The sequence below is a fragment of the Hemiscyllium ocellatum genome, chromosome 9 (assembly GCF_020745735.1).
Source record: "Hemiscyllium ocellatum isolate sHemOce1 chromosome 9, sHemOce1.pat.X.cur, whole genome shotgun sequence".
NCBI classification, from domain to species: Eukaryota; Metazoa; Chordata; class Chondrichthyes; order Orectolobiformes; family Hemiscylliidae; genus Hemiscyllium; species Hemiscyllium ocellatum.
The window spans coordinates 50,823,827-50,849,040 of NC_083409.1; the positions used below are offsets into that span (position 1 = coordinate 50,823,827).

Consider the following 25,214-nt stretch of genomic DNA (forward strand, 5'->3'; position numbering starts at 1 on the left):
TAAAAACTATTTTGAATTGATTTTGGTGAGTGCGGTGGAGGAGGGTGGCCCACTTTGCCTAGGTCTTGGGAGGAGCACCATAGACTCAGGTTTGCTGAGTTCCGCCATCTTGGATCCCCTCGTAACGTGAGTTGTTAACATACAGTAATACTGTAGGGGCCAGATTTCCAATGCACTAGCCCAGTGCAGTGTGCCACTATCCAAGGCCAAACTATACACCTTGTGTACAATAGCTGCAGCAGACACCCCTCCTTGAGTGTTTGGATTGAGACATTGATGGTAGCTAGAGTTCTATTCCTGTTATTCTTTGAAGACTTACAATGCAACATTAATGTTTTCCTGAGCAACAGGCTTTGTTTGGGGTTTAAAATCTCAACAGAAATGTATCTTTTCAAATGGAGCATCAATTTAAATTATGTACATGGGTTGGGCTTAAACACAAATTTTTTGATGTTGTGGAAATTGTGCAATAGCTGAATTAATGTTGGCACTTAACTATTGCCACACTATCATCTGAGGGCATTTATAACACCAGTCTGATTTTGCTTTTTTCAGGATGGTTAGAAGGACAACTCAAAGCTTAAGGGTCACTGGAATGATCAATTGTCCTGAAGCATTTTTGTGAAGAAGTGACTGGTTAACAAATGGAATACAGTAGACATAAATTATATATATTTTCAGAAGGCATTTTATAAACCATATTGAAGAGGCTTATTAAAAGTTCAGACCCGTGGTATAAAGACACGTAGCAGGATGAATAGAAAGATAATTGATTGCAGATGTATTTGGATGAATGGGTGTTAGTCAGGTTGGCGGCGAAATGGATTATGGTAAATGTTGATGAGTTGAACATGGGCTCATTGCATACTATCTTACTTTGACACTGTGGTTGACTCTTAACTACCCTCTGGACTATTAAGGATGGCACGTTCATGCTGGCTGGTCAGCAATGCCCATATGCAAAGGAATAGAACAGATGATTTAAATGTTGAATGTATGAGTACAAAGCCATAAAAATAGTTCCAAGACTTATGTGTTATAAATAAGTATATTGAGTACAAGAGTAAAAAATTAATAATTTAAAACTTGAATACATTGGCTTGAGTATAGCATAAAATTTTGGTCACCCTTTTATAGAAAGGATTTTGAAGCCATAGAGCATCAGTCCACAAGGATAATCCCAGGGATTGGGAATTAATGTCACGAGATTGATATACTGGAAACATATTTCAATTGGAAAGAAAAAGAAAATGTTTATAAAAATCGGGATGGGTTTTGAAATATCGTATTTTCTTTTTGATCAAAGGTCATTTAATTAAAATTGTCCTTAAGAGAACAAGATAAGAAGGTAGGAGATACTTGTGCAATATATTGACATATATTGTCAGCAGAATATTGGACATGGAACATTTAATAATCGGGGATAGTTAAAGCAGCAGCCATTACATTCTTTAAAGGAATGTTAGATAAACATCCAAAGCACAAGAAGGTACAACACTTTGAAGCAATATTTGTTTTGATTTGCCCCTACAAAAAGTCAACACAATCAAAATAAAACAAAATCTCTTTCTCTGCTGAAGATATCTACAAATCTGCATTGGGGCTAAAGCAGTTATTTTAATAAATACATCAGTTAAGAGATGTATATTGTGCATGATCAGCTTCATAAAATCATAAGAAATAGGAACAGGAGTAGGCCATTCAGCCTCTTGATCTTGCTCTACCAATCAGTAGGAGCACGCCTGATCCAGCATATCACTCTGTGGGAAGGAAATCCAAAGACACTCAATCCTCTGAGAGAAGAAATTCTTCCTCATCTCAGTCTTTAAATGGCATCCTTTTATTCTGACACTGTGCCCTCTGGTTCTAGACTCTCCCATGAAGGGATATATCCTCTCCGTGTTTACCGTCACACTGCGTATGAATCTTATGTCTTTCTGATAATCAGTTTGTAAACGTCTTATTGTCTGCTTTATTGCTCTCTAATGTCAGCTTGCAGAACAAGACTATATTCCTGTAGGGTTTATTCAATGCATGTTTTGCCCAATGTGCATACCTTCTGCATTCTTTCCACTGCATTACTTAATGATGTGTTACAATTTTATTGCTATGAATTTTGGAACTTGTTTGAAGAATTAAACAATGAGCCTATTTTTCCTTTGATCTTTAAAGTAATAATTTTCATCTGACATTGCATAGTTGTTGGAGGGACAAGATTTACATGTATTTGGAAAGGCAAGGACTGATTAGGGATAGTCAACATGGCTTTGTGCATGGGAAATAATGTCTCACAAACTTGATTGAGTTTTTGAAATGTAACAAAGAGGATTGATGAAGGCAGCATGGTGGACATGATCTGTATGGACTTCAGTAAGGCGTTCAACAATGTTCCCCATGGGAGTCTGGTTAGCAAGGTTAGATCTCGGAATACAGGGAGAACTAACAATTTGCATACAGAACTGGCTCAAAGGTAGAAGACAGAGGGTGGTGATGGAGGGTTGCTTTTCAGACTGGAGGCCTGTAACTAGTGGAGTGACACAAGGATTGGTGCTGGGTCCACTACTTTCCATCATTTATATAAATGATTTGGATATGAACATAGGAAGTATCATAAGTAAGTTTGCAGATGACACCAAAATTGGAGGTGTAGTGGACTGTGAAGAAGGTTAGATTAGATTAGACTTACAGATTAGACTTACAGTGTGGAAACAGGCCCTTCGGCCCAACAAGTCCACACCGACCCGCCGAAGCGCAACCCACCCATACCCCTACATTTACCCCTTACCTAACACTACGGGCAATTTAGCTTGACCAATTCACCTGACCCGCACATCTTTGTGACTGTGGGAGGAAACCGGAGCACCCGGAGGAAACCCACGCAGACACGGGGAGAACGTGCAAACTCCACACAGTCAGTCGCCTGAGTCGGGAATTGAACCCGGGTCTACAGGCGCTGTGAGGCAGCAGTGCTAACCACTGTGCCACCGTGCCGTACCTCAGATTACAACAGGATCTTGATCAGATGGACCAATGGGGAGTGGCAAATGGGGTTTAATTTAGATAAATGCGAGGTACTTCATTTTGGGAAAGCAAATCTTAGCAGGACTTATCCACTTAATGGTAAGGTCCTAGGGAGTGTTGTTAAACATAGAGACCTTGGAGTTCAGGTTCATAGCTCCTTGAAAGTGCGGTTGCAGGTAGTTAGGATAGTGAAGAAGGTGTTTGTTATGCTTTCTTTTATTGGTCAGAATATTGAGTACAGGAGTTGGGAGGTCATGTTGCGGCTGTACAGGATGTTGGTTAGGCCACTATTAGAATATTGCGTGCAATTCTGGTCTCCTTCCTATCAGAAGGATGTCGTGAAACTTGAAAGGGTTCAGAAAAGATTTACAAGGGTTGGAGGATTTGAGCTATAGAGAGAGGCTGAACAGGCTGGGGCTGTTTTCCCTGGAGCTTCGAAGACTGAGGGGTGATCTCAGAGGTTTATAAAATCATGAGGGGCATGAATAGGATGAATAGACAAAGTCTTTTCCCTGGGGTGGGGAAGTCTAGAATTAGAGGGCACAGATTTAGGGTAAGAGGGGAAAGATATAAAAGGGACCAATGGGGCAACTTTTTCATGTAGAGGGAGGTACGTGTTTGGAATGAGCTGTGGTGAGGCTAGTACCATTGCAACATTTAAAAGGCACCTGGATGGGTATATGAATAGGAGGGATTTAGATGGATTTGGGCCATATGCTGGCAAGCAGGACTAGATTAGGTTGGGTATCTGGTTGGCATGGACGAGTTGGACCGTAGAGTCTGTTTCCATGCTGTACATGTCTATGACAGTATAACAGTGCATTGCACAGTTTTCGTCATTGCAAAGAAAGCTACATTCTACTTAGTGTTTTTTAAAAAATGGATAGCAGAATCAACTTGTGGTTTGTGAGAGCAGTGACAAATATAGCTCATGCTATCATAATGATAACAGAAAATGCTTGGTGCACCATTTCACATGTTGTAAGATCTTGTGGCTCAGTTATCGTAGAGTCCCTACAGTGTAGAAACGGGCCCATCAGCCCAGCAATTCCACATCAACCCTTCAAAGAGCTTCACACCCAGACCCATTCCCCTATTACTCTACATTTACCCCTGACTAATGCATCTTACCTACACATCCCTGAACACAATGGACAATTAGCATGGCCAATTCATCTAAAGTGCGCATCTTTGGATTGTGGGAGGAAACTAGAGCACCCGGAGGAAGCCCACGCAGACACTGGGAATGTGTGCAGACACAGAGAATATGTGCAAACTCCACACAGACAGTCACCCGAGGCTGGAATCAAACTCTGGTTCCTGGTGCTGTGAGGCAACAGTGCTAAGCACTGAGCCACTGTGTCGTTCTTAACAGCGCTGCCTTTGATCCAGGAAGCCTAGGTTCAAATCTCTCTCTCCGGGTATGTTGTATGTACTATCTGAGTCTGATTTGGTATCCAGCTAGGAAGGAGAGGAAAAAATAGAAAGATGATGGAGCATGTCGCCTTATCTGTTTGCATATGACTGTGGTTTGTTAGGGAACACAGTTGATGTGCTTCGATACGTGTGGGAGAAATGTGTACCATTTACCAAATTAGTTTTAATTTGATTTCTATGCATACCTTGAAACACCATGATAGTGATTCTTATTGTCTGTGTATAAAATCAGTGTTTTTAAACTGGTCACTGCAGATGTAATGGAGCTAGAAATCAGAGTTTGGGGATGTGGAGTGGATACTGTAATGCGTCTTCATGGTCCCACCATTGCTAACGAAAATAATATACTTTTCAACCTTGCCAAACTGTGAAAATGTTCCTTCTCAGAGTCCATGAAGATATGCTAGAATTTGTAAACTTTGGACAAATATTCCTTTTTAGTTACAGTTGGTTGATGGACAGTAACCCTGTACTAATCCTTGCACTATGCTAATACCACGTGAAGCATTGCTGAACCTGCATTGAGATTTATTAGAGAGATAATTAATTCAATTGGACAACTGCAATCCATGCACTAAAGCCATAACTTCACTTTTGCCGACAGTTTTCAGAGGGTACCAGTCTGTTTTTCACTCTGGAACTCAGATGATTAATGCTATTGGAAATTAAATCCAATATTTGGTTTATTGGGGGGATTTTCAGGAGCTGGCCTGATGGCAATATCAATTAAATAGATTTTCATGTTTCAAATGATATACTATGTTTCTTACAGAAATGGCACAAATAGTGCAGACCAATGGAACCCAGCCTCTTAGCAAGACATGGGAACTCAGCTTATATGAGTTACAGAGAACACCTCAGGTAAATATAACAATTACATCAATATTTCTATTCCAAATTTAATGTTGTGTGCCTCTCTTAGTGGACCAGGTCATTCTATACCAAATAACATGTAATTGGAAAACATTAGGAAAATAACTTTGTACACCTGAACTTGGCATTCTGATTTCTCAACTTAGAGAAAGAAAACATTTTCTTTAATTATAAAGTTAATGGCATCTTTGGTAAATTGGCACTATGAGTTTTGTGTGAACAGGAAATAATGAACTACTGAATTTAGGAATCCATTAAACAACATCAACCTAACAATAAATGAAATAACCAAAAACACAAGCACTCAATGATCCAGTTAGAGATTGACCAACATCAGTTCACCTGTGAATTTGAGAATCTGCTTTCCTTTGTAAATGAAAGTAAAAGGAACCATGTGCAGAATTTTCCCATCACTCAAGTGGCATGAACAATGACAAAAATTGAAGGAAATTGTAGCAAAATCGTGGGAAAAAGGCTCATTCTCCATATCGAGAACCTTCGATTTCCCCTTAATATTGCAGCAGGGAGTTCTGGCTCTCACTAATTGGTGACTAGTTTTCTTTTGTGTATTTGCAAGCAATTATGGGCTATTCTCTTTTCATTTCTCTACAGCTTGCAATTCTCCTCTCCTTCTCTGAGAAACTAGATAGCAACAATACCAGACTTCAATCAGAGCAGTTACCTGGTGGATCGTAGTTCACCACTTCTGTCTCCAGGCCACTGTTTTAATATCCTTTCACCAATGTGTCCTTGAATATTCCATGGACAGTGTCCTCCCTGGCCCTTTATGCACTAAAGTTGACATCAGCAAACCAACAGATTTATTATGATATTATCGCTGATCTTGGACCAACACTGAATCCATTTCAGTCTTTCAGAATTTCACTTTGGAGCACAGGGGTGTACAGATATTTCTTGCATCTAGACGTGATTTATCTGATAGCTGTTAGCTTAATTTCTTAGTGATCTCACACTTTTTGTGCTCACCTGGTGGCTGCTAGCCTCTGTGGATGGTGTAGCTTTTTAACCAGAGGACGGGAGGGACTGCTAGTTGTAGAGGATGAGGGGTAGGTGGGAACTATTGGTGCTATGTGCAATAGTAACATTGGTAGTGTACGAGCCTGCTATCTCTGTCTTTGGCTGACTATGGTTGCTGCCTTGGCCAACCCACCACTGGGTAGAGGGTGGCTCACCCCTCCGCCCATGCTGGATGCTCGCTTTGCTCTCTGAGGCTTTTTAGTATCAAAATAGGACAGTTTGGGTAGTTCGTGGAATGATATGCAGCTGGGTTGTTAAATATAGCACCATCAGTTTGTACAGCAGTCAATCCCAGCAGTGATGGCATTTAACCTTCTCCTGCCATATGATTTCACATGAAGTGTTGTTGAGGGGCAGAAGATAGTGAGAAATGCCATTGTGACATCACTGTTGTCAAACTCTCTGAAAATGACCCTTGGCCTGAGAATGGGAAAGCCCAGCCCCTTGACACTATTTGAAGAGGAGCAGGAAATTCGGACTGTGACCAACACCATGAAAAGCAGGAGCTGGCGACTCTTTGATGTTTGAGAGATTTTTGCTGTGCGTGTGCTCATATATCAGTGAAGACAGTCACAGAATTGTTTTGGTGCAGAACCAGGCCATTTGGCCCATCATGTGTGCACTGGCTTTCTAAGCATATTAACTTAGTTTCAATCTCCAGTCTTTTCCCTGTAAACTTGCAATTGGTTATTATTTGAGTAAAAACAGTGCTGTCTAGAAGGCCTTCATGGAATCTGCCTCCACCACATTTCCAGATGGTTAATTTGTACCCTAAGTACTTACAGTGAGTCAACAAAACTTATCACCTCATGTTTACTTTAGTAACAAATCACATTAAAACTGTGCTTCTGGTTCTCAATCTATTTAAGTGGGAACAGTTTCTCTTTATATACTTTGTCCATACCCCTCATAATTTTGAAATCTTTTTATCAAATCTTCTCTAACCTTACTTGTCTTCAAGGAAAGCTATCCCAACTTTTCCGATCTTTCCTCATGACTGAAGTGTCTTATCCCCTAAACCATTTGTGTAAACCTCTTCTGCACTCTCCAGTGCATTCACATCCTTCTAATAGTATGGTGGCTGTACACTGTATAGCAATACTCTAGCTGAGGCCTATCTAGTGCCATATATATAGTTTCATCATAATATCCAAGCTTTTGTATTCTGTACCCTTTCTATATGAAGTGTTCGAACACGTCAGTAATTAATTGATTGTGAAGTGTTTTGGACATCCTGAGAAAGTTAAAGACACCATATTATTGCTAGTTTATTTACCTGATCCATTTATAAATTAAACTCTGCTCTTTTGTTAATAAAAAAAACACAGGGAAATGCAGCACCTGCTAGAAATTAGTTGTCAGAAAAGGATTAGAATATATTTCCAAATATATCTTAGCAACGCAGCTCATAAAATCATACTTAGAGATGAAGTTAATATAGTTTTGTGAAAGCATTTTATGGAATTCTTCAGAATGTAATGAAGTTGGCAGATAAAGAAAATCACTAATTGTTATGTACTTGGATTTTTATAAACCATTAAGTATGGAGAGGTTAATTTGCAGAGAGTTACGCTAATATATTAGCATGGATAGAAAATGCTTAATGGACAGGAAGTAACATAAAGTTGTCATAGTCCCAGAGGATCATAGGACTGCTCACTATTAGAGAGAGATGACTGGTGATGAGTTTAACCTGAGGTTCACCACACCTCAGGTGAGAGGACAGGTTGAGAAGTCAGAACCTTTTCAGTGACCTTAGCCGGTACAATAATTGGCCCCACGCTGTTGACATTAGTCTACATCGCAAACTACTTGTTCAGCCAATTGCCTAATTTACCACCTTTTGAGGACAGGAAGTAGAAAGTTAGGATAAATGGGATATTTTCAAATTGGCAAATTCTGACTGACTAAAATAAAGCGAGGACTTTGGATGCTGGAGATCAGTGTAAAGAGCGTGTGGTGCTGGAACAGCACAGCAGGTCAGGCAGTATCCGAAGTGCAGGAAAATCGATGCTTCGGGCAGGAACCCTTCATCAGAAAGATTCTGACTAACTGTCATGGAGATCATTATTGGGCAATCTACATGAATGACTTTGAAGATAAACAGAGTAACGTATCTAAGTTTGCTGATGCAGAGCTAGCTGGGAAGGTAAACTATGAGGAGGACACAGAGGTTGTGAGTGGGCTCCAAACTGGCAGATGTACTAAACTGAGGAAGAATGTGGTTATTCAATAGATGGGAAGTTGGTACAAAGAAAAACAAAAAAAACAGAATATTTTTCAAGAAATGAAGTTCACAATTTGAAAACCAAAGAGCATGTTAGTCTTAATTGCAAAGGGTTTGGAATACAAGAATAAGGAACTCGCGCTACAGTTTTACATCTGGAACCTTGTCCGTGGTTTTGGTTTCCACATTTCAGGATGTAATTGGTATTGGAAGTGGTGCAATGAACTTCCACTAGACTGGTACCTGGGAATCTGGATTAGAGAAGTTGCCTTATGATGAGGTTCAGCGAATTGAGGCTGTCCTCTGGTGTTTAGAAGAATGAGAGGTGATCGCATTGAAACATACAACATTCTGAAGGAGCTTGACAATGTGTCAATGTTCAAGGAGCTGTCCCTGTCATGGGGAATCTAAAACACAGAGGCACAGTCTCAGGGAAAGGGGCCAAATAGTTAGGATTGAAATGAGGAGAAATTACTTGTAAATCTTGAACTGTCAATCCCACAGAGTTCTGAACACTCTAAAGTTGAATGTATTTAAGGTTGAATTATGAGATGGAGGTGCCAGTGTTGGACTGGTGTAGACAAAGTTAAAAATCACACAACACCAGGCTATAGTCCAACAGGTTTATTTGGAAGCACTAGCTTTCGGAGTGACCACCTGAGTAGGAGCATGCTCTGAAAGCTAATGCTTCCAAATAAACGTGTTGGACTATAACTTGGTGTTGTGTGATTTTTAAGGTTGAGATAGATGGATTTCTTTGTCTGTCATGAAACAGACAGATCTAAGTACCAATACCGATCCAAACTAGAGACCAAGACAGACACCTGGTGACTATGGCAAGGACTGAATGACATCACAGGGTCTAAAGAGAATCAGTGCAAGATAGCAGATGATGACATATCCCTCCCAGATCGTCTCAACACCTTCTATGCTCGCTTTGAGCAGAATTTTGGTGGAGAGGTAACACCTATTCCAACATGTCCTGATGAACCTATCCCAACTCTTCACTGCATCAGAGGTCAGATCAGTTTTCCTTCGTGTGAATCCAAGGAAAACGATGGGACCAGACAGAGTACCAGGCTGTGCACTGAGCATGCGCAGATCAACTGGCAGAGGTCTTCTCTGACATCTTCAACCTCGCCCTGCAGCAGGCCACTGTCCCTGCCTGTTTCAAGAGGGCCCCATCATCCCTGTACCTAAGAAGGCTCATGTCGCATGTCTCAAGGCCCAGTGGCCCTAACCTCAGTGGTCATGAAGTGCTTTGAATGGCTGGTCATGGCATTAATCAACTACAACCTCCCCACTACTGTTGACCTACTCCAATTTGCCTATCGGACCAACAGATCTACGTCAGATACCATATCGCCTGCCCTTTCACTCCTCCTTAGAATATCTTGACACCAAGAACAGGTACGTAGGAATCCTACTCATTGACTACAGTTCAGCCATCAACATTATTATCCCCTTGAGACTGATTGATTACTAAACTTAGTGATCTCGGACTAAGCCCCACTCTCTGCAACTGGATCCTCAGTTTCCTGACCCACAGGCCGCAATCAGTGAAGATTGGGGACAATATTTCATCCTCACTGACACTCCACACTGGAGCCCCCCCTGGGGTGCATACTCAGCCCCCTACTGTACTCGCTGTATACCCATGACTGCATCACCAAAAACCAGACTAATACCATTTACTAGTTTGCTGATGACACCATCATAATCAGTCGAATCTCAGATAGCGACGAAACAGACTACAGACAGGAGGTGGAAGATCTGTTAAAATGGTTCACTGAGAACAACTTAGCTCTCAATGCCAGCAAAACCAAAGAACTCATTATTGACTTTTGGTGGGATGCTACTCATGCCCCCCTACGCATTAGCAGCACAGAGGTGGAACAAGTGGGAGAGGGTCAAGTTCCTGGGAGCAGTCATCAACAACAAGCTTTCTTGGACTCTTCATGTGGACACACTGGTTACAAAAGCCCAACAACATCTCTTCTTCCTCAGGCAGCTGAGGAAAGTTGGCATGATGGCGAATACCCTTACCAACTTTTATAGGTGCGCCATCAAGAGCATTCTGTGTGGATGTATCATTACCTGCTATGGCAACTGTACCATTCAAGATTGGAGACAGTTACAGAGAGTGGTGAACGTGGCCTGGACAATCAGAAAGGCCAACCTCCCATCTATAGAATCCATCTACCAGGTCCGCTGTCAAGGAAAGGCTGCCAGCATTCTTAAAGATCCAGCCCACCCTGGCAATGTTTTTCTACAACCCCTACCATCCGGGAGAAGATGCAGAAGCCTGAACACATGCACCAGCCAGTTTCTCAATAGTTTCTACTCTGCTATTGTTAGAATACTGAATGGACTCTCAAACTCTTAACATTCACCTGCACCTGTGTTTTTGTTTTTGCCACTGTTTACCTATTGTTTACGACCTATGCTACTTTACCCTGTGATCTGCCTGTATTGCTCACAAGACAAAGCTTTTCACCATGCTTCGGTACACGTGACAATACATTCAATTAGAGAGGCATTTTTGAGAAAAAGTGGAGGTGAAGTCACTTTTACTTTTGGTCAATGTTAAGAGTAAAATAGGAATGGAATCTATCATTTCACTGGAACAAATTTTAAAATTCTGGAATATAACTATTTTTGAAGTCATCTATATTCACACACTTGTGTAACTTTGACAATAAAGAAATCTAACGTAGTAGTTCCCAAAACACTTTGCATTCTGAAACGAAAGACTCCTTCCAAACAATATGAGGGCGGCACGGTGGCACAGTGGTTAGCACTGCTGCCTCACAGCGCCTGTAGACCCGGGTTCAATTCCCGACTCAGGCGACTGACTGTGTGGAGTTTGCACGTTCTCCCCGTGTCTGCGTGGGTTTCCTCCGGGTGCTCCGGTTTCCTCCCACAGTCCAAAGATGTGCGGGTCAGGTGAATTGGCCATGCTAAATTGCCCGTAGTGTTAGGTAAGGGGTAAATGTATGGGTATGGGTGGGTTGCGCTTCGGCGGGTCGGTGTGGACTTGTTGGGCCGAAGGGCCTGTTTCCACACTGTAAGTCTAATCTAATCTAAAAAAAAAGTTTAACATTATGTTGGTGCTGGTAAACCTGGAAAAAGAACTCTTCTCAACTTTCAATTGATTTTTTTTCTCACTTCCTCTTGCATTTTTTCTGTATGCTATCTCTTTCTATCATACTTCCTCCCCTCTCTGTTTCTTGTATACCTTCCTTCTGTATTGCCTCCTTCACTTTGGCCTTTCTTATTTTCTCTCTAACTTTGTTTTTCCAACTTATGACTGTATCAGTCAAATTCCCTTCAAGTGATCCCTTTTTTATTTTGCATAGATTGCTTCTGATGTTGAATGGCTGTATTGTTAACAATGTCATAAAAATGCAACTTAAAACAAATTGAAGAGGGAAGTGGTTTGTGCTGCATGGTTCTATCCACAATGAATAGAAGGGAATTGCCATAATTTGCTTGAAAAATCAAGTGACAGAAATAGCACGAAATTTTATGAATGACATTAATGTCAGCTGAGCTGTTTGGGTTTCGAGAGGAAAGGGACCAAATAACGAACTTTTAACCACGGGGTGATCATACACACAAATTAAGTTCCAGGAGGAGTTTGCTACCTTGACTTTGCAGCAACAAAGGGAGGGAACATAGTCTTTGATAATGTAACCCAGAGTCAGAGACCAATCCTTTTGGGAACATGGGTTTGAATCCCATAATGACAGATGGTGAGATTTAAATTCAATAAAAAATCTGGAATTATTTTTTAGTCTAACGGTGAGCATGTAACACTTTTGATTGTCATAAATACCCATCTTGATCACTAATGTCCTTTTTGCTACCCTGACCTGGTTTGACCTAAATGTGACTCCAGACTCTTGAATGCCCGCTGAAATGGCATAGAAAGCCACTCTGTTCAATTGTAATTAGAACACTTGGCCCTACCAGTGACGCCCTTTTTCCTATGAACAAATAAGGTAACATCTTAAATTTTTACTTTTTCAAGCTATTATACTGGGATGTAAGAGAATGATTAATGTCATAAAACTTGATGTTTTGAGCAATTATTTTAAATGTTACTCATCTTTATACAAAGATCTGGTTGAAACTCTCCCCATGATAAGTAGCATTCCATCAGAGAAAAATTATCCAGGTTATCAGTTTAAGAAACAACTAATTTTCATTGAAATCAGAATCTGTTGTTGATGTTTTTCAAAAGGCAAAAATTTCACTGTAGAGCTTAATATGGTAAGATCACATGCTGCAATGTGAACTTTGCCTGTCAGTCACAAGGCCTCATTATATCAGAGCAGATGGTGCATTGTTTTGCCAGGAACTGAAACTAGCTGAGAACTCCTTAGTGGATGTAATGTTGCTTGCAAAGTAAGGAATATGTTTGGTGAATTTAGCAGCACATTTCTATGTAAACTACCTATTCTGTCATTCACGGTTTCTTGCAAGTCATTTATAGCTTAGGTTTGTTTCATGCAGAGTGAAACTTTAATATTATAATTCATATCTTGGCTATTTTGAATTTGATTTGTGTAGGTATCCAGTTTCAACTCAAAGGGTACCGTTTTCAACAAAGTGTTTGGCATAATCTTTTAAAATGTGAAAACAGGAAACATAATACAAAATTGCATCTAAATGTATCATTAAGTAATTGCTTTATGACAATGTCAGGTTTTAAAAAAAATGTATGAAGTTTCTCCCCCAACTCAACGAAAATCTGTGCTAACGTTTTGGGCCTTTTTAAAAAAATTCTTATTTCTTTCCTGCTTCAAAACATTACCTGCCTATCTCCTTTGTAGAATAGCTGGAATGTCTCACTTGTTGACTGGTGAGCACTGCAGACCATGAATTGATTCAGCCCTTGATTTTCTTTCTTTGTACCCTGGCCAGATGAGATGAGATGATGTGTTTTCTCTGAAATCCTGCTTTCTGGTCTGGCTGAAAGTGAAGGTTTTCAATTCTAGTGCAGTTTGAATGGTGGTTGAAGCTGAGTTCGGACTGACCGAGAGAAAACAAGCTGCCCCTTTGTTTCTTTTTAAAAAAAACACTTTGAAATGCAAACTGGGCAGGTCACCAAAAGCGTTTTATTCTGTCCAACATCCCATAAAGATGATCGATAACTTTGTGACCAGGGTGCAATAATGTTGGAGCTGTTGCTACATGATGAACTTTGTGACTTACAGGAGGCAATCACAGATGGCATGGAGATTGCAGTGTCACCCAGAAGTCTGCACAGTGAGCTGATGTGTCCTATCTGTCTAGACATGCTGAAGAACACTATGACAACTAAAGAGTGCCTCCATCGCTTCTGTGCTGATTGCATTGTTACTGCCCTCAGGAGTGGGTATGTAATAGCAGACCGGCTGCAGGATATGACAAGCCGTGTACCACCCTCACTCTTGCCTCATCTGTCATGGTATAGGAATAGCAAAGGGTCAGGCTATATGTACCCTAATATTGAGAATCAGGAAATGCTGATAGAGTCATAGATAGAATCATAGAGATGTACAGCATGGAAACAAACCCTTCGGTCCAACCTGTCCATACCGACCAGATATCCCAACCCAATCTAGTCCCACCTGCCAGCACCCGCCCCATATCCCTCCAAACCCTTCCTATTCATATACCCATACAACTGCAACATTAAGAGGCATTTGGATCAGCCTCCACCACTTCCTCTGGCAGCTCATTCCATACACGTACCACCCTCTGTGTGAAAAAGCTGCCCCTTAGGTCTCTTTTATATCTTTACCCTCTCACCCTAAACCTATGCCCTCTAGTTCTAGACTCCCCGACCCCAGGGAAAAGACTTTGTTTATTTATCCTATCCATGCCCCTCATAATTTTGTAAACCTCTATAATGTCACCCCTCAGCCTCTTCACTATCCTATCTACCTGCGACTCCACTTTCAAGGAGCTATGAACCTGCACTCCAAGGTCTCTTTGTTCAGCAACACTCCCTAGGACCTTACCATTAAGTGTATAAGTCCTGCTAAGATTTGCTTTCCCAAAATGCAGCACCTCACATTTATCTGAATGAAACTCCATCTGCCACTTCTCAGCCCATTGGCCCATCTGGTCCAGATCCTGTTGTAATCTGAGGTAACCCTCTTTGCTTAGAATATTAACTTTTCCTAAATAATTACACTTAGGCATACTGACTTCTAATGTGCCGGTACAGAACAACAAAATACCTATTTCCTCCTCACAGTCAGTTTTCTGACAACGTATCAATCTGTGAACAGTAGATAGTTGGAACCTTTGTATGGCCATTCCTAACAGCAAGTGAAAAGCAACTTAAAGTCTTAGAGAAATACAACACAGAAACAGAAAAATCCTTGGGAAAATAAGAACAATATTTATCAGTGTTTGAAGTAAATCTTTACAAAAACACCTATAAACAATGTGCATGTCTACTAAGCAATGCACTTTTAAGTCTTTGCAACCTTTAGGGGCTGTTTGCAAATAGGGAAATTTGTTGCTGTCTTTCTTTCCATTCTAATACACTAAAACTAAAAGCGATTTCCCAATTTCTCTCCCTTTCCTCTTTGGTTATCTTTGAACAGACAGTTAACAGGTGATTCTCCCCCACCGCCACCCCCACTCCTACTGTCCCTTGGGAAACCATTGGCTTCTGCTTAATGGCTCTCCACAACAGCACAGCTGAAACTATAAATTCACAGGCAATCATGGCCATGAGCCCATATCCTGTGACTCCTTGGTATAGATTTTGAAGCTCCTGCACACAGCAGCGTCCTGCAGTGTACGATCAATGTTTTTAGTTTGTTTTGCTGTAATTTATTTTTTTGCTGTCCTCCAGACCATATAAGATGGAAGTGACCAATGCAAGCTAAACTATATTGAGTCAACACTGCAATTCAGTGAGATCATGGTTGATCTGATTATCCTGAATCCCAGTTTCCTGCCTTTTTCCCCATAACTCTTAATTCCCTTACTGATTGAAAATCTGTCCCGCTTAGTCTTGAATGTACTCAGTAACCCAACCTTAGCAGCCCTCTGTGGTAAAGTCGTCCTCACGGCTACACATTGGTCAAATATGGTGGATGAGAGAAGTATTCGTTAATTGTAGGATGAAAATGATCTCCATGGAAAATTAGAATGTTATTTGTATGGACAGGTGAGGTCAGTTGGCTGTAAAACAACATGATCATGTTTTATGTAAAAACCTGAAAATGACACAGTATTTTGGAGAAAGGTCTGTACCTCTTGAAAACTTATGAGCTGTGGATAGCTCAGTTGAATAACTTCTTAAAAAGCATACAATTTCTGATGCAGACCTAATGGCGAACTTTTTTTCTTAGAAATAAAGAGTGTCCAACATGTAGAAAGAAACTGGTCTCCAAGAGATCACTGCGGCCAGATCCAAACTTTGACGCGCTCATCAGCAAAATATATCCCAGTCGAGATGAGTATGAGGCACACCAAGAGCGGGTGCTGGCTAGGATCAGTAAGCACCATAACCAACAAGCCCTGAGCCACAGCATTGAAGAAGGACTCAAAATGCAGGCACTTAATAGGTAAGGATTGTGCAGTTCCCCAGAGGTAGTAAATTCTCTTAAACTGATTGCTATTTACTATTGCACGTATTGAACTGTTAATGGAGGAGGTCTGAATTTGGAAGTGGTTCTGCCTCCTCACCCAACGGCTAAGTCTCTATTAGTAACTGAGGCAAGAAGACTAATTTGCCAGAAACTAAGTCTGACACATTCACATGAACACACACTACTATTCTGAAAACAATTTTGAAATGTGTGATTAAAAATCTATAGAATTAAACTGCTGTTCCTGAATATTTATGTGTTGTTGAGTTGAATGAACACAAAAAGCAGATGGTTAGCAATGTGATGCTCTCTGTTTTCTGGCTGACGGTGCATTGTGTCTTTAGAATTATCTATCAAATGTGTCAAGAGGACAGCATTTGGGGAGGAAAATGCAACAGAAAAGGAATAAGCCATTTAGCCCCTCAAGAACTAAAGGCTACAGTAAATCCAATTTACCAACTCCAGTTTGGGTCCTGAAAAACATAAGAATTCAGTTGTATTTTGTAAGGCCTAAGTACTAGACCTAAATATTAATATAAAAGAACAGAATCCAGTATATATCACTTCTTTTGCCATCTTTCGAACCTTTTAAGGTTGCATGCTTAGATCTATGATCATGCAGTATTAACACATAGTTACTTATTACAGCTGAACTTCATTTAATATTAATGGACCAGTTAATAGGTGTACTACTTTAGGAGGATTCATTGTTTTCTAATACAATTGTGAACACACTTAAGTCAATATTGATCAGTATTGCTTAACACGAATGCTTTGGGATGATTTAATACACATCAGCAAGTTCCTGTTAAGAAAATTCAATACTAGCCACTTAGAGCAGCACATCTGATTAGCGGTGATAAATAAACTTAAGATGTCATTGTTACTGCATGTAAGTGACTACAGTGTTATTTGGAAAATTATTGATTATACAAAGTCTTAAACTGCACTTCATGTTACAGCCCTGGCTACAGAAGGAATGTTGTTGTAATATGAAGCACTGAGACAAACCTTACTAGATGATTTTTTTTAAGAGATCTCCAGGAACTAACCTGAATGTCTGTCTTTAGTCACCATTTCTTATGAGCATGACCAGCTTGTTGCATTGTTGATTCATCTTTTAGATGCTACAGGAAAGGCCATTGCCAGAAACTAGAAACCATAAAACTAACTTTTGACCAGCAGGTGTTGAGGTATTGTGGCTGCTGCTTAGGTTAAATTCAAATTACCATTATCCGAAGCACAATATCAGAATGCAACAAGTGAAGTAATTGAAAAAGCAACTTTGACTAACCTGGATTAGAAAATAAATAATTTAATATAATATAGTTTAGCTTGCATTGCACTATTTTGTAGTCCGTAATGAAGAAATGTTTTTCTCCAAGACATTTTCCATGTACCTTTTCTCTCCTGAAAAAAGACTTGCCTTTTTAAGCGTTCTCAGTCATTGACAAAAGATCTTTTAAGAAAAAGTACTTTAAAGTTTCTATGTAACAAGTATTAAAGTTGTAACAATATTTTTTATTTCTAATTGACCAATCAGAGCCTTTGTGAGATTTAAATGTGATAATGTTAATATTTTCTACGTCAAATCCACAAACAGTGGACTCAGCAGGAAGATTGCTGACACAATGATCATATGGCGATTTTCGTAACTCATCATTATAAAGTATTCTACTAAGCCCTTATTAGTTGAACAATTCTCTGCACTTCTGCTTAAAAATCACAGGTGGTGTAAAGCCTGATAAGATTTTGATTTTTCCTTCCGAGAAATTAATTCAAATTCCATATTTATTATTTTGGTAATCATGGATTTATATCTTGATAGGAGGCATGAATTCTTCAGTGTTCTAGCAGTGCAGAGGAACCATAGAGTACTGTTTATGAATGGAAACTGATTTAATGACTGTTATGTCCTTTTAACAAGAAGACTTTGTCTGTCAGCTTTTTAACAAAAATGTATTAAGATTGTTGATGAACTAAATATTTCACAGCATTTGTCAACCATTTTATAGTGATTTTAAATACTTGTTTCACTGACAATTCAAATGCATTAAAATATGATAACAACATAACTAGTTGATTTGAATTCTGCATGTATCAAATGTGTGTTGACATTTTTCTTAGCAACTGTCCAGTTTAAAACCAACGTGTTGAATTATTGTCTGGTAGAGCACAGAGGGTGAGAAAACACCAGGCTGAGAATGGAAGTGGAGCAGAAGACAATGGGGACAGTTCACATTGCAGTAACGCTTCCACGCATAGCAATCAGGAGGCAGGACCAAGTCAAAAACGTGCAAAGACATCAGATGAGTCTGGTCCTGATCTTGACACCATGAATGAGAATGGGACAGGGGATCCTGATCCAGTGACTGATGGAACCAATGAAATTGAACTGGTCTTCAGGCCTCATCCTACACTAATGGAGAAAGATGAAACAGCACAGACCAGGTATGTGGGTGAAAGGGATTATCATCATTCACCAGATCAGAAGAATTCAGAATTTGTTTCATGAAACAATGAATGCTAATAACAAAAACAGATATTTCTGGAAATATACATCTGGTCAAGTCAGTATCTGAAAGAGAAAGATAGATTAACATCTCTGGAGTGATACGTCATCAATACTACAGAAATCAAAGCTTGCAGCCATATTATGAATAAGGCCACAGGTTCCACTGCTTCAATTGACAAAAAAAAATTTGCAATTGGTATATTTAAATTTGCAAAAAAACTAACTACTAAGCCACTGGCATTAGGATGACACACATTTGCAAAATGAGCAAATGTGTGATGTTCAATGGAGTTTAATTTGGAGCAACACTTTGTGAGGGCTAATTTCAAAATACACTATCTGTGGCATGTTTTGAGAAATATGGATGAGCAGGAAGATCTTTGTATATGTACACATCCTTAAATGTAGCAGGACAACTTCACAAAATGGTGAAAAGACCATAGGATTACTTAGGTTTTCAAAAAGAGGAAGAGACTGTAAACCCAAATAGACCGTGCTTGAACTTTATAAATCACTGGTCATGAATCTGATGTTGAAAATTGTGAACAATTCTGGGTACTCTATTTAAGGCCCTAAGGCAGCTGAAGAGGTTAATTAGAATAATGTAAGAGTTGTGAAACTAATGGGGAGTGTTTGGAAAAGTTAGGATTGTTATTTCTGGTTTACAAGATCGAAAGATATCGACAGCTTAAACAGAAAATGTATTTCTCTGGCAAGTTTTTCAATAGTTAAAGAAGAGAGAGTCAAATCTTTGGCTAAAGATCTGGAGGGGAGATGTGACTTTTTCAGAGTTCCAGCTGAAAAGGTGACAAAGGTGATTCATTTTCAAAGGATAGGTTGGATGGACACTTGGCAGTGAAGAAATTCAGGGTTCTGGGCAACAAAATGTGGGTTGTAGTAACAAGTGTTGCTGCTCTTTCAAAGAGTCAGTATAGGCACAATAGGTCTTAATGGCCTCCTGCTAGGCCTTAGGTTTCTGTTTATACATTGTATCATGTTAAGACTTGAAGCAGTTTAGCATGAATAGAGTTGGTGAAAGTGAGGACTGCAGATGCTGGAGATTAGAGTCGAGAGTGTGGTGCTGGAAAAGCACAGCAGGCCAGGCAGCTTCCGAGGAGCAGGAAAATTGACGTTTCGGGCAAAAAAACCCTCATCACTTTCCTGCCTGACCTGCTGTCCTTTTCCAGCATCACACTTTCAACATGAATGGAGTTGTGTTGTCCAGTTTCCAGTGTTCACCTGTGCTAAGTTAGCTGATATCGAACAAGGCATGAACTGCGGCTGTGTGTTGGTCTCCGTGACCCTGGCATAATGAAATGGAAACGATCAGCCAGAATTGCCTCTCTGGTTATTAATTGACTTGATGGAAATTGTACCCCTAAAAGTTTCAGCTCGATTGAGATGGTTTTGTGATTGAATGTGCTGGCAACCCTCACTATCTAGAACTACTCATGCCTCAGCATGTGCCAGTAATATCAGGAAAGGACAGTAAAACTGGGAAGGAGAGGCAAATGTGAATTATTTTGACATGAATACTGAACGTTTTGAGAGAATTAGAAGTTATGCCTAGAAGTGGTGATTGTGTTCTGCAAGTTTAATGGTGTTGATATTGTCAATACAGTAAAGGTGATCATAGAGCATGCTACCAATTAAGAGCTACCTGTTTTATGACTCTAAATATTTTTCTCTTTTAACCAAGGCAGGTCACGGTTGGTGTCCAGAGGATTGTGGGGCGCACACCGGTGTCGAGAAAGCGGTAAGCAGTTTCACTGCAACCGGTTTCTCCACAAACCAGTAACAGACCACCTACAAATGGAGGTCTGGGAGAATCCGCTTCAGTTTGATTCATGGACACTCTCTCTCTTGAGTCTTCACTGTCAATTTGTAAACTGATTAGTGCCAGAAATGTTCCAGGGCAGTGTATCAGTTTACACCTGACAGTCAGTACTCAGTTCTAGCGTTGTGGTCAGTATGGTGCCGACCTGCTGGTTTGCTGGTGACCTTAGACCTTGTTTCTATGAGATGGATGGACTTGAATCCCAGGAACTGTATTACCGGTGGAGGTGAATACTGCTGTGGATGGCATTGCCTGACAAACCCAGTCAGGACTGGAAACATCCACTATCAGGCCTCCTGTTATTGAAGCCATTGGATCTTTTGTTTATATATAACTATTTTTACAACTCATTCCTCCTTTCAATGTAGTTTCTCCTGCTGAGGCATGCTTTTACAGGTGTGTGAGGTCCTTTTAATATTGTGGCAAATAATCATTCTTCTTGTGACTCTCAAACAGTGAGTTTTGAGATGGAGACTTGCATTTGAAATAGATTTTGAACTTTCTGTTGTTCCCAGCTGCGATCATCAAACTCTGCCTAGGCCAGGGAACAAACTGTTAATTATGAGCATTTTCTCTCTCAGCCATCAGCCAAGCTCCACTGCAGATATGTTTGATTGATTATTATACAGGTATTTTAACAAAGCAGCATAATTAAATTGTGGCATAATTCACAGTAGCTAATAAAGTGATAATGGTTTGAGGGCCACAGGTGCTGTCTATGAAAACAAAACCTCTGAGCAGAGCAGGCTCTGGGACTGTGGGACTTTCACACCACGAAACATATTATGCGCAACATCAACGACAGTTTAAGATCTTTAACCATTGCGTAGAAACAGGAATAAATCTGTATAATAACTTCCTGGTTACATGCAATTGCCATATGACACCAATAAACCACAATTGTTCAATATCTTTTCATGTACAGCTTTGTTTCTCCATCTTTATTTCTTCCTCTCTTCTCCCAAAGGTGTGACCAATACTCCCAGGATCATCAATTTGACCACCCAGGGCTTCAATGGCTGATCTTTTCCTCACCTAATGGCCACACATAGTCACACACTTCCACACTGGTATTTAGGTCCAGGATCTCTGACTGATTTCATCTTTCTAACCTAAGGCAGTTGATGGCAATGCTCAAGTTAATGCTCCATGGGTCACAGCATCGAATGAGGATCGTTTTCCCAGTTTTCAAGATAGCCAATGAAATAGTTGAAAAACAATTTACCAACTGGATTGCTCTCTTATATGCAAATATTGGTTAATTATATAAACGGAACATTCAGTGGGGTACAATAACTGGTAAAAGTGTACATTTGCTAATGTGGAAATTTGAAATTTTTATCCTTTTAACTCAAAACTCTCTCGCTCACTCGCACACTCACTCGTTCACTCTCACACCTGCTCTCATGCTCTCTCTCTCACGCTCTCTCTCACGCTCGCTCTCTGTCGCTCGCTCTCGCGCTTTCTCTCTTGTTCGCTCACTCTCTCTCCCCCACGCTGTCTCGTGCCTGCACTCTCGTGGCCACGCTCCCCCTCACTCTCGTTCTCGCGTGCTCTCTCTCTCCGCGCGCGCTCTACTCTCTCTCTCTCTCTCGCGCGCGCGCACGTGCGCTGCTCTCTCGCTGTCGTTCGCTCACTCTCGTTTGCTCATTCTCTCTCTCACACTCTTTCGCTCACTTTCATCTCGTTCTCTCACTCTCGTTCTCGTGCGCTCCCCCTCTCCGCACGCTCTCTCAATCTCTGCGCGCGCTCTCTCTCTCTCTCTCTCACATGCGCGCGCGCGCTCTCTCTCTGTCTCTCTACGCACCCGCTCTCTGTCGCGTTCGCGTGCACGCTCTCCCTTTCGCGCTTGCTCTCTGTCACGTTCGCTCTCTGTCGCGGCGCCCCCTCACTCTCGCTCCCTCTCCCTCGCTTCCGCGCAATCTCTCGAGCGCTCGCTCTCTCGTGCGCTCTCCCTTCGCTCTCGCGCGCTCCCGTACTCGCACTTTCGCTCTCTCCATGCGCGCGCTCTCTCACTCTCGCTCTCTGTCGCGTTCTCATGCGCACTCTCCCTCGCGCGCTCTTGCTTTCTCGCGTGCGCTCTGTCGCGGCGCCCTCGCGCGCTCCCTCTCGCGCTCTCGTTCTCTTGCGCGCGTGCTCTCTCTCCGCGCACTGTTTCTCTCTTCTCGCCCGCGCGCTCTCTCTCTCGCACTCCATCACGTGCTCGCTTTCGCTTTCGCACTCCATCACGCGCTCGCTCTCGCTTTCGCACTTCATCACGCGCTCGCTCTCGCTTTCGCACTCGTTCGCCCGCTCTATCTCTCTCGCCCGCTGTATCTCTCTCGCCCGCTCTATCTCGCGCGCTCCCTCCCGCTCTCGTCTCGTTCTCTCACTCTCTCGTTCTCTTGCGCGCGTGCTCTCTCTCCGTGTGCTGTTTCTCTCTTCTCGCCCGCGCGCGCTTTCGCACTCCATCACGCGCTCGCTCTCGCTTTCGCACTCGTTCGCCCGCTCTATCTCTCTTGCCCGCTCTATCTCTCTCGCGCGCTCCCTCCCGCTCTCCCTCTCTTTCTTTCTTTGTCTTTCTTTCTTTCTTTCTTTCTTTCTTTCTTTCTTTCTTTCTCTCTCTTCTTTCTTTCTCTCTTTCTTTCTTTCTTTCTCTCTCTCTCTTCTTTCTTTCTCTTCTTTCTTTCTCTCTCTTCTTTCTTTCTCTCTTTCTTTCTTTCTTTCTCTCTCTTCTTTCTTTCTCTCTTTCTTTCTCTCTTTCTTTCTCTCTTTCTTTCTTTCTTTCTTTCTTTCTCTCTCTTCTTTCTTTCTTTCTTTCTTTCTTTCTTTCTTTCTTTCTTTCTTTCTCTCTCTTCTTTCTTTCTTTCCTTCTTTCTTTCTTTCTTTCTTCCTTTCTTTCTTTCTCTCCTTTCTTTCTTTCTCTCCTTTCTTTCTCTCCTTTCTTTCTTTCTTTCTTTCTCTCCTTTTTCTCTCTCTCTTTCTCACACTATCTTTGTTAAAAATCACACAACACCAGGTTATAGTCCAACAGGTTTAATTGGAAGGACACTAGCTTTCGGAGCATCGCTCCTTCATCAGATGATAGTCTACCACCTGATGAAGGAGCATCGCTCCGAAAGCTAGTGTCCTTCCAATTAAACCTGTTGGACTATAACCTGGTGTTGTGTGATTTTTAACTTTGTTCACCCCAGTCCAACACCGGCATCTCCAAATCATAACACTATCTTAGTTACTCTTCCTCCCATAAACACACTGTGATGTTTCAATTACTTCTTTTAAATAAACCACTCCAGGTATTGCTATGAAATTCAAATCCATTTTTCACAATATTTAAAAATTTTGGTCCTGTAAGAAAAATTAAATTTGAAGCGTGTTTGTAACATTAGCTGACACAAGTCGAGGATCATCTCTGGAACCATTCTCTAAATTAATGCAGTGAGTTGGTTTAAAGCCTTATTTATGCAATTGTGAAAGCTACTTCAAATTACATGATTAAATTACTTGTGCCTTTACCATATGTAGTATTTGAAACCGGAAAATCTAGGGGCCTTGCAATTTTGTTTGTCAATTAATATAATGTTGTTCCTTAAGCAAAAATTAGAAAATACATGAAATACTTAGGTTAAGTTTTCTAATCTTAAATAATTAACATATTCCATTCTGACATAATTTATAAGTCTGAGAATATGGGATAATGAATATGAGGAGAGACAGAAGGGAAGGCAACATCAGTCTTTCTACAAGTTTTGGTATGGATGTTCCACGCTAACACTAACAATAAAACAAACACATCATGTACTTATCCCCTCACCCTTTTTTTAAGTTTAAGGTGGTTGTAGGGGAAGCATAGTACATGGACCAGTGTCTCATGTTCCTTTTTTTTCTTTTCTGCTGTAACTAGGTATATAAAAACAACAGGAAATGCCACTGTTGACCATCTGTCTAAGTACTTGGCTATGAGATTAGCCCTGGAAGAGCTCAGGAAGAATGAAGAAGCAAATCCAATGAATGTGGAAACAGTCAGTGAGAAACAGTACACCATTTATATTGCAACAGTGAATGGCCAATTTACTGTAAGTATCTTAACTGGTTTACAAGAGTGAGGAGTTTTAATTATAATTTTCAGATCAAAATAAAACTCCACAAATTCTGAAAACACAAATAGTTAGCATTTGAAAGACAAAGGTAAGTCTAAAATTTCTGTCCTCGAGAAATTGAAGTTGTATTTGCATCAAATAATTTCACAATGACAGATTGTAGCTGATTTTCCTAGATTGAAAAATTGCACAAATTCCCATTAAGTGCTCACTCTAGAGTTTTGAATTTTGAGATTTACAGCCTGATGTTGGCTTAAAATGGTGAACAGCTCCAGTCTCGATCGTTTGGCATACTTATGTGGCAACCCATTTCCTAAAGATTTCACATGGATGTCAGTGATAACTTGGCTTGCAGTGTTTTAGGGTCTGCAGTTTGATTTCCTAGAGAGCTCGGCGATCAATTTTACTCACGTGTTTTGCAGCCCCAGAAAGTATTTGAAATGGTATAATTGGGAGGGGAGACAATTGATCTGATCTTAACATCCTGTGTCAGATCTAGATCTTGCATCAGAAACATGAAATTAGAGCTTTTATTTCTGTACTTTGAAGGCAAATTTACTGTGAGGTACTTCAACTGAAAAGTGGT

General features: G+C 40.7%; 1 protein-coding gene across 5 annotated transcripts in view; it reads left to right on the top strand.

The window, feature by feature from the left end:
- Positions 1-25,214, top strand: part of rnf2 (ring finger protein 2) — a 50,579-nt gene that overhangs the window by 21,971 nt on the left and 3,394 nt on the right. For 2 of the 5 annotated variants that reach the window (XM_060829740.1, XM_060829739.1), the window contains exons 2-7: positions 5,231-5,319; positions 13,819-13,979; positions 15,958-16,173; positions 18,370-18,648; positions 20,412-20,468; positions 24,433-24,604. In XM_060829740.1, coding sequence (XP_060685723.1) covers positions 5,233-5,319; positions 13,819-13,979; positions 15,958-16,173; positions 18,370-18,648; positions 20,412-20,468; positions 24,433-24,604 — 972 coding nt within the window. In that variant the 5' untranslated portion in view covers positions 5,231-5,232. The remainder of the gene's footprint in view (positions 1-5,230; positions 5,320-13,818; positions 13,980-15,957; positions 16,174-18,369; positions 18,649-20,411; positions 20,469-24,432; positions 24,605-25,214) is intronic. The other 3 variants (XM_060829743.1, XM_060829742.1, XM_060829741.1) reach the window with 2 other exon arrangements.